General features: G+C 43.8%; 1 protein-coding gene across 1 annotated transcript in view; it reads right to left on the bottom strand.

The window, feature by feature from the left end:
* Zswim5 (zinc finger SWIM-type containing 5) overlaps positions 1-3,311 on the bottom strand; it is a 109,379-nt gene extending 106,068 nt beyond the window's left edge. Inside the window, exon 1 of the mRNA XM_021160422.2 lies at positions 2,548-3,311. Within this exon, the coding sequence (XP_021016081.1) occupies positions 2,548-3,151 (604 nt within the window). The 5' untranslated portion in view covers positions 3,152-3,311. The remainder of the gene's footprint in view (positions 1-2,547) is intronic.
* Between the last annotated feature and the right edge of the window lie 6,034 nt (positions 3,312-9,345).

Below are 9,345 nucleotides of genomic sequence, written 5' to 3'. Positions count from 1 at the left end.
AAAGAATAAATTGGTGTTATTGTAAGTCTAGATTTTTCTTTTTTTTTTAAAGATTTATTTATTTATTATATGTAAGTACACTGTAGTTGTCTTCAGACACTCCAGAAGAGGGCGCCAGATCTTGTTACAGATGGTTGTGAGCCACCATGTGGTTGCTGGGAATTGAACTCTGGACCTTCGGAAGAGCAGTCGGGTGCTCTTACCCACTGAGCCATCTCACCAGCCCTAGATTTTTCTTTCTTTCTACCTGTAACAATCCTCAGTTCCAAGGTCATGATATGTTTTGGAAACAGTAAGAAAATATGAAGAATCCTTACATAGAGAAACGTAAGAGTTAAAATGAGTTTGAACTGAGGTTATAAACTAAAGAACATGGTTTACTGTCAGACTATATGCAAATAACTCACTTATCACTTAGCAATACTTTTAGAAGACTGATCATCTAGATTAAGTCACACAAAAGTTTAAGAGAGATGGGTCTCTAGCTTTATATATTACGAGGTGATTCATGGCAAAATATTTTATGTTATGAAGAATTGTGATATATTCTTCCACACCTTACTGGTACAAATTCAGGTCAGAGAAATAAATATCACAAAATGCAAATTCTCAAACATAGTATCAATTCATTCTTTCTTTAGGAAATCCAAATAAATCAGACATTTGTTTGTGTCCTTCTCAGGCTCCATGAAATGCCTGGGTATGAGTCCATTACCCTGTAAGTACACCAACTATCATTTTAAAAGAGGAATATCTGATTTAAATACTATCTGGATCATCCTCTAAATCTGATTTCACTTGGAACTTGACATTTTAATCACTCTAAAAATAGGTACCTCTTGGGGCTGGAGTTACAGCTCTATGGTAGCAGGCTTGCCTAGCATGCCAGAGGCCCTAAGTTCAATTCCCAGCACTGGGAGGGTGGGGGAGGGAAATAAAACTCATCTCCCTTATATGTTCCCTTAAAATTTGAAATTCTTTCAAACCGATTTCTATCCCTAAGACAACCACTTGAACTAACTTTTACCAATTTATAATGTTTTAAATAAGAATCTTTAAAAGTTAACTGTCCTAAGCTCTCAGAAAGATTAAAGCTTAAAGATTAATAAAATGAAACACATTAATTTTCATGTTTTCAACACTTCAATATTAAAGCTGTCTACCCTAATTGCCTATTTATCCAACTCATTCTTTCTAAAATATACACAAATACACAAAGCACTAGCATCTTTCAAATATGCAGAATGAATATTCATTTCATATTTATTTAAAAATTATAATATGCTTTTAAAAAATACGACAGAATCTATTCATTCTTAATAACTAGGAGAGACTGTTCCATGTAAGGAACTGTGATATACTAGTTTTCAAAGGAAAATAATTCCAAATATGTTGGTTTTACCTGAAGAGAAGACAGTTGGATGTTTGGATTTATATATATGCATGTGTCCCTGAGCCTGTGAAATGTCCTTCATTCAACTTTAGAAAAATCACTATTTCCTTTAGTAAATATAAGCATATAGTGTACAATAATGTGCATAGAGATGTGCACTTCCAGAATGCTATAATAATTCAAATAGGACCCCCCATAAGTGTTTTAATATTATGCATTGCAAACCAATGTTAAACAATGTCGTTTCTTTCTTCCTCCGTAATCATTTCACAAATCAGGTACACTTTAGTTAAATACTTAAGATTAACAAACTAACTAGACGTTCAAGAGAAAGAGTAGATTTTTTAAAATCAGTTTCCATTTTTGTACAAACAAAAAGATAAAACAAAAGCGAATACGAGGACGCGTTAAATGAAAGCATTTGAAACATCCAACGTGACTGGCTTTTGATTTACCCCAGTCTGACAAGGAAGGCAGACCCCGCCCCCACTCCAGATTGTGTAGCTTTTTTCCCCCTTTCCCATGGATGGGGGTGTAGAAAAGAGAAGCTGTCACATTTCCATCTTCCGTTATTGTTAATCTGCAGCCTAGATTCCCAGGCATCACTGGTCGGGGGGAGGGATATTAAAACAGACAATTTAAATTGTCTAAAATGCACAGTATTCTGTTGCTTTTTCCGATGTGAAAGTTAATTACACTCAGATTCAATCTGCTATAACTACAGATTGGCTGTGACAGCCTGTCCCTCAAACACTCCCTCTAAAACCTATTGCTCCAGATTAACTAACCATCCCTTTCCCTCTAAACTTAAATCAGTAAAACGCGTTTTGAAAATTGTTACATCCAAAAGGGCACATCACACGGTTATTCCTTTAGTATGAGGGTATAGGAGAGAGAAAGAGAGAATGAGAGAGAGAGAGAGAGAGAGAGAGAGACCTACTCGCTCTTCAAACAAAAAGAAAAAGAAATAGGGCAGCCGGTAGGGGAAAGAGCAGTAGTGGACCTGAAGGAAACCTTGGGAAAAGTTTTTTATGCCACTTTTTTGTCCTTGGCGGGGATGCCGGAGTTGGGCAGAAAGCCTGGGTTTTGACCCAGGGCTTGGGAAGGCACCTGCAGAAGAGGCAGGGGGCCGAGAGGGGCCGGGCAGCACCTACCGACTTGAAGCACGTTCTCCACGGAGCCGCTGTCCAGCAGACGGATGCCCCGGCGGAACGGCAGCCCCTCGCCGCCGCCGCCGCCGCCGCTCGCCGTTCCAGTCCCAGCGCCCAGCCCGGGGGACGAGCCCGCCCCGGCGGCCCCAGGGGCGGAGCCGGCCGGAGCGGCGGCCCCGGGGGGTGGCGGCGGCCCCTCCTCGACCGGCGAAGCCCCCGCCGCGCCGGCAACCGCGCCGGCTCCCGGGCCGCCCCGGTACTGGAAGCTGGAGTACATGCAGATCTCCCGCTCATTCCGCGGGAAGGACCAGTAGACGATGCGGCGCTGCACCGGCTCCGGGATCCGCTCGAAGCGCTCCTCCACCCGCTCGTACGCCCACTTTTCCGCCACCGTCTTGGCGGCGCAGTCCAGCAAGGACTCCGGCTGCAGGTGGGGGCGGGCCCCGGGGGCCAGGCAGCCGCCGCCGCCGCCCCCCGCCCCTCCGCCGGCTGCCCCGGGAGTCCCGCGGGGGTGGTGAGCTTGCGGGCTGGGCCAAGAGCACAGCCTCTTGGCCGGAGAGATCGGCGGCGGCGAAAGCAGCTCCTCTCGCTCACCTCCTTCCGCCATTGCTGGGGACTGACTGACTGACTGATTGAGGCGGAGGCGGCTGCTCGGGCTGCGGCGGAGACCCCGGCCACGGCCACGCGCCCCGCGCAAGCGCCCAGCGGCGGCGCTGTGGGGAGGGGGCGGGGCGAACGAACCCACGAGCCCGCCGGCCCGAGTGGGAAGCCGGGGCCGGTCCCGTGCTCGCGCCGCTCGGGCCGGCGCTGGTTGGCCTGAGGACCAGCGCGAGGCGACGCGCGCCGTCCGGGGCCGCCGCGGGCGCGAGGAGACGCGGGGGCGAGCACAGGCTGCGGGCGCGCTCCGGGCGCAGCCAGCCCGGAACACAATCCGAGCGCTCGTGCGGGGCCGCGGGCCGCCAAGGACGAGGAGCGCCGGCACCTGGTGCCTCCGGCGCACCTGCGGGCGGGCGAGGATGGCCGCGTGGCCAAGTGAAAAGACCCGGCCGCCAGCTGTCGCCATGAAGTAACAGGCTTGAGGGGCATGAGGAGAGGAAACAACTCCAGTGAGGCTCCTGCAGCAGACAGAACGGACAAGCGACTGTCGCAACCCAAGGGGCACCAACCAAGCAGAAAGATGCTAGGAAGGAAGCCACCGGGTGGGAGTAGAGGGTGGAATCAGAAAGTTCCCGGGATGAAAACTCTCCCCGTGTCACAATATAGGACCGCATCGGCGTCCCCGCCGGCTCAGAAACTGGCTAAGTCCATCAGCCAGTCCGAACAATGGGGCGCCAGGACCTCACCGCTGAGGCAGCAGCACCCTCGTGGGGTTCTTTGAGGGGTTTAGCACCTTGCATCCTACAGGGGACGGCGGGGGCGGGGGGGACCCAACACTTTTGTGTAGTTTCTGGTAGAATTCTCTGATCCCTTACCTCGGGTTTAAATTAGGATTTTCATGTTTTTCTTGTCTGTCTTTTATTCATTCCCCTGAATTTACCTAAAATTTAATGTGTCTTTTGTTATTTGTTGTCTAACTGTCTATCTCCATAACAATGAAGGTCATGTCCATTTTCTTCACTGTGGTGTCCTCTCACCCAGGTACATTAGTGGGTACTCAAGAGTGACAACTTCAACAGTAACTTCTTCATAAACACGGAGTTGTGACGTAATCACTATAACTTTTAAAAAGTTCCAGAAACTGTATTAGAAAACATCCTATAGCTGAGTTCAGCTAGAAAGAGTAATACAAAGAACGAATAAGAGAAGGTAGGCTGCAGCCAAAGTAGTTTGGTTTTGCAGTAATCTCAGAAGAAAAGAGCTCGGGCTATAACCTAGATGTGAATCGCTCTTAATGGTCTTGTGGTGCTAATCACGACTCATGATTTGTAAAAGGAAGCTGACAACAATGTCTGTGCATATAGCATGTAAGAATTAAAATTGAGGTCAATTGCTTCTTTCATAAACATTTTCAGAAATAACATTTCAGAAATAATATGATATTATTTCTGCAAGTATAATTGAATTATTATGAAGTATCAGTCTCTACTTAAATGAATCACTTACCACAGTCATGGGCTTTCATAATGCCCATTCTTTTCAGAATTGTGTGTGTGTGCGCGCGCACGCACGTGCGCCTGTGTGTGTCTTCTTTAATGTCAGTCTCCTTGACTCCCCTAATAGATTTGTAAAGACAGAAACCATTTCTAAGTAAGGGATGATTATCACCTGCCATAATTCTTAAAAAAATGAAAGCTGCTTGAAGAATATTGAATTTTTAAAATAGAAAGGAAAATGATGATAGACAATAGGGAAGAAAAGAACATTTGATTTTGAATCAGCCAGTGTGTTACTTTGATTTAATCAGTTGTTGACAAGCATGATTAAAAGACCATGAGACAGGAAGAAAAAATGTTACTTAAACATAGTAACAATAAAGTTTGAATTAAGCAAAAAAAATTTGAGGACACTACAAAGTAAAAGAATAGCATATCTGAGCCTGTGTTCCTGGTGATGGGGAACCCCGTAACCAACAGCTTGTGGAGCAACATGCCTAAGATTTTTTTTGTGACTACTGTGGTACGTGTCTTTTTTTTTCTTCAATTTTTTATTAGATATTTTCTTCATTTACATTACAAATGCTATCCTGAAAGTCCCCTATACCCTTCCCCCCCTCACCCCTGCCCTGCTTCCCTACCCACCCACTCCCACTTCTTGGCCCTGGCTTTCCCTTGTACTGGGGCATATAAAGTTTGCAAGACCAAGGGGCCTCTCTTCCCAATGATGGCCTACTAGGCCATCTTCTGCTACATATGCAGCTAAGACATGAGTTCTGGGGGTACTGGTTAGTTCATATTGTTGTTCCACCTATAGGGTTGTAGATCCCTTCAGCTCCTTGGGTGCTTTCTCTAGCTCCTCCATTGGGGGCCCTGTGTTCCATCCAATAGATGACTGTGAGCATTCATGTGGTAATGTTTTACCCGAGATTCTCTGTGAGGAAGACACACTGCAGTGGTCAGAAACACAAAGAGAATGTGAAAGACTTACCAGAAACGGATGGAAGAACAGGCCCAGAGCCTGAATGACAAAACAACAGCTGCATTTCAACAAGGAAAGATCCCTCCTGCTCTGTTTTCTGCTCCTCTGCCTGCAGGGGCCATGATCCCACCTCCCCCCAGTCTCCTGGTATGATGCCTGTGGGACCAGCTCCTGGGATGAGGCCACCCATGGGAGGCCACATGCCCATGATGTTGGGCCTCCAATGATGAGACCTCCCTCCCACCCTATGATGGTGCCCACATGGCCTGGCATGACCTGGCCAGACAGATAAGAGCAGAAGCACTCTTGATCATTTTGTATTCTTGTTCTTTTTCACCAGGAGATCTTGGTGGTGAGCCTGAGTGTTTACTAAATGAATGACAAGGGTTTCCCTTCCTAACAGAGAGGATATTTTTTTCAGGGAGAGGTGATACAAAAAAAAAGTGTGGTTTTCACTTCTATTGAGAAAATAAAATCATCAGTTCTTTTAGTTAAAAACAAAAAAGAATAGCATATCTATACTCATAGGCCCATCACTCAGAATTAATCATTATTATTTACCATATCTAAAGTCTATATCAACTGTCTTTGTATAATCTCCTCAGAAGCAATTGTAATTTTAACTTTTTAACTTTTTTTTTTTTTTTTTTTAAAGATTTATTTATTGACTATATGTAAGTACACTGTAGCTGTCTTCAGACACTCCAGAAGAGGGAGTCAGATCTCGTTAGGGATGGTTGTGAGCCACCATGTGGTTGCTGGGATTTGAACTCCGGACCTTGGGAAGAGCAGTCGGGTGCTCTTACTCACTGAGCCATCTCACCAGCCCTTAACTTTTTAACTTTTAATTTTAACTTTTGTAAGTCTATTTCCAAATTGTATAGGTGCACTTAACTTTTGTATATTTGTGTTTAATTAAATGATTTGACTCAATACGTTTCTCCTGTTACTTTGTTTCTTCCAATGCATAATAAAAATCCTTGGCTGGAGAGATGACTCAGCAGTTAAGAGCACTGACTGCTCTTCCAAAGGTCCTGAATTCAATTCCCAACAACCACATGGTGGCTTACAACCATCTGTAATGGAATCTGATGCCCTCTTCTGGTGTGTCTGAAGACAGCTACAGTGTACTCATATAAATAAAGTAAATAAATCTTTTTTTTTTTTTAAAGTAAATAAATCTTTAAAAAAAAAAAAAAAAACTTTGACTGGAGAGATGACTCAGCGGTTAAGAGCACTGACTGCTCTTCCTAAAGTCCTGAGTTCAATTCCAGCAACCACATGGTGGCTCACAACCATCTATAATGAGATCCAATGCCCCTCTTCTGGTGCGTCTGAAGAGAGCAATGGTATATTCATATACATAAAATAAATAAATAAATGCTTAAAAAAATACAAAATAAATCCTCAGGCATTCCCAGGTGCGATAAAACAGTCTATTTTAAGAATATATGACATTGCCGGCCAATGGTGGCACATGCCTTTAATTCCAGCAGTTGGGAGGCAGAGGCAGGCAGATTTCTAAGTTCAAAGCCAGCCTGGTCTATAGAGTGAGTTCCAGGACAACCAGGGCTACACAGAGAAACCCTGTCTTGAAATACCAAAAAAAAAAAAAGTATCACATTTTGAGGCTGTGAAGATGATGCAGATTCTGATGAAGGGCCTGCATCATAAGTATGAGTAGAGCAATTGCTCAGTGATTAAGGGAGTCTACTCATCCAGCACGCCTGGGTTTGGTTCCCAGCACCCATATTGCAGCTCATAGCCATCTGTAACCATAGTTCCAAGAGAGTCTGATGCCCTCTTCTGACCTACTGGGGCACTGGGCATGCAGGTGAAACATGCATAAACATAAAAACATTAAAAATGAACAATTTTTTAGACTCCCCAGCATGCCACATAAAATCCCAGGTGCCTGTAACCTCGGGGCTGAAGGGGCCTGAGGCAGGTAGCTCTCTTCAGAACTCACTGGTTAGCCAGCCTAGCCAAACCAATAAGCTCTGGATTCAATAAGTGACTCTGCCTCAAAAATTAAGGTGAAGAACAATCAAGCAAGACCTTAGACCCTACACACACACACACACACACACACACACACACACACCCCAACAACCTCTGGCTTCCACATTCAGGTGCAGTAACAAATACACAAGACTATCATATTTTAGGGCCAGGGGGTAAGGTACATGCCTCCAAATTCAAGTTCAATGCCAACAATCAACATGGTAGAAGACTGCCAAAAGATGCCCTCTAACCAGGGCTGGTGAGATGGTTCAGCAGGTAAGAGACTGTTCCTTCAAAGGTCCTGAGTTCAAATCCCAGCAACCACATGGTGGCTCACAACCATCCATAATGAGATCTTATGCTTTCTTCTGGTGCGTCTGAAGTCAGCTACAGTGTACTTATGTATAATAAATAATAAACAATCTTTGGGCCAGAGCAAACAGGGACTGAACAAGCAGGGTTGACCAGAGCTAGCAGAGATCCTAAATTTCAATTCCCAACAACCAAATGAAGGCTCACAGCTACAGTGTATTCACATACATAAAATAAATAAATAAATAAATAAATCCTAAAAATAAAAAATGTCCTCTGACCTCCACTTGTACTTTGTGGCATGTGCGTGCCCCCACACAAATGAATCATAAAACTTTTATTTATTTTTTTTTATTTATTGTTTTTTTTTTTTCGAGACAGGGTTTCTCTGTGTAACCCCAGCTGTCCTGGAACTCACTCTGTAGATCAGGCTGGCCTCAAACTCAGAAATCCTCCTGCCTCTGCCTCCCAAGTGCTGGGATTAAAGGCATGCACCACAACTGCCCAGCTTATAAGGCTTTTTTTTTTTTAAGAAATATTTTGAGAATACTACAGTGGCTTAAGGCCAAACTGAACTGTGTAAGGGATATCCTATCTCAAAAAAAAAAAAAAAAAAAAAAAGGATCTCTCATTAAAGAGTAATGCAACTCCCTGTTAGTTATAAACACCTGAAAGTAGTGACTTAGACCCAAAATATGTCAGGTTTCTGATCTATAAAGTAGGGTTAAGGGTGTGTATCTGTCCTTTAATCCCAGAACTTGGGAGGTGGAGGCAGATGAATCTCTGTGAGTTTCAGACCTTCCTGGTCTACAGAGTGAGCTCCCGGACAGCCAGGGAAACCCTGCCTCCGAAAACACCAAAAACCAAAGCAAAATGTATCTAATAAAGTTGTTTTATAATTAATATATATGGATTGTATAGAATAATATCTACTACATGCTTATATATTAAATGTTAGCTATTATTTGGGTATTTATTTTATTAATGGTAGACATCACATTAAAGTTTCCTTTTCCTTTTCTTTTTTTCAAACATCACTTCCAACAGTGTTCTTCTCTGAGTTTTCTTACATACCTATATTCTAAAATCTCTCTGGAGAATGTAACTAGACTAGAATCTAATCATAAAATATAAATATTTCCCTTATGGTGAATACTGACAATTTGTAGCTAGCACTGAGTAAGATTACTCCAAAATTTAGAAGCATCAAATGACACTAATTTATTATTTCTTGCAGTTTTTTTTTTAAAGATTTATTTATTTATTATATGTAAGTACACTGTAGCTGTCTTCAAACACACCAGAAGAGGGCATCAGATCTCATTTCGGGTGGTTGTGAGCCACCATGTGGTTGCTGGGATTTGAACTCTGGACCTTCGGAAGAGCAGTCGGGTGCTCCTACCCACTGAG

The sequence above is a fragment of the Mus caroli genome, chromosome 4 (assembly GCF_900094665.2).
Source record: "Mus caroli chromosome 4, CAROLI_EIJ_v1.1, whole genome shotgun sequence".
Classification (NCBI taxonomy): domain Eukaryota; kingdom Metazoa; phylum Chordata; class Mammalia; order Rodentia; family Muridae; genus Mus; species Mus caroli.
This window is presented reverse-complemented; position numbering and strand designations above follow the sequence as displayed.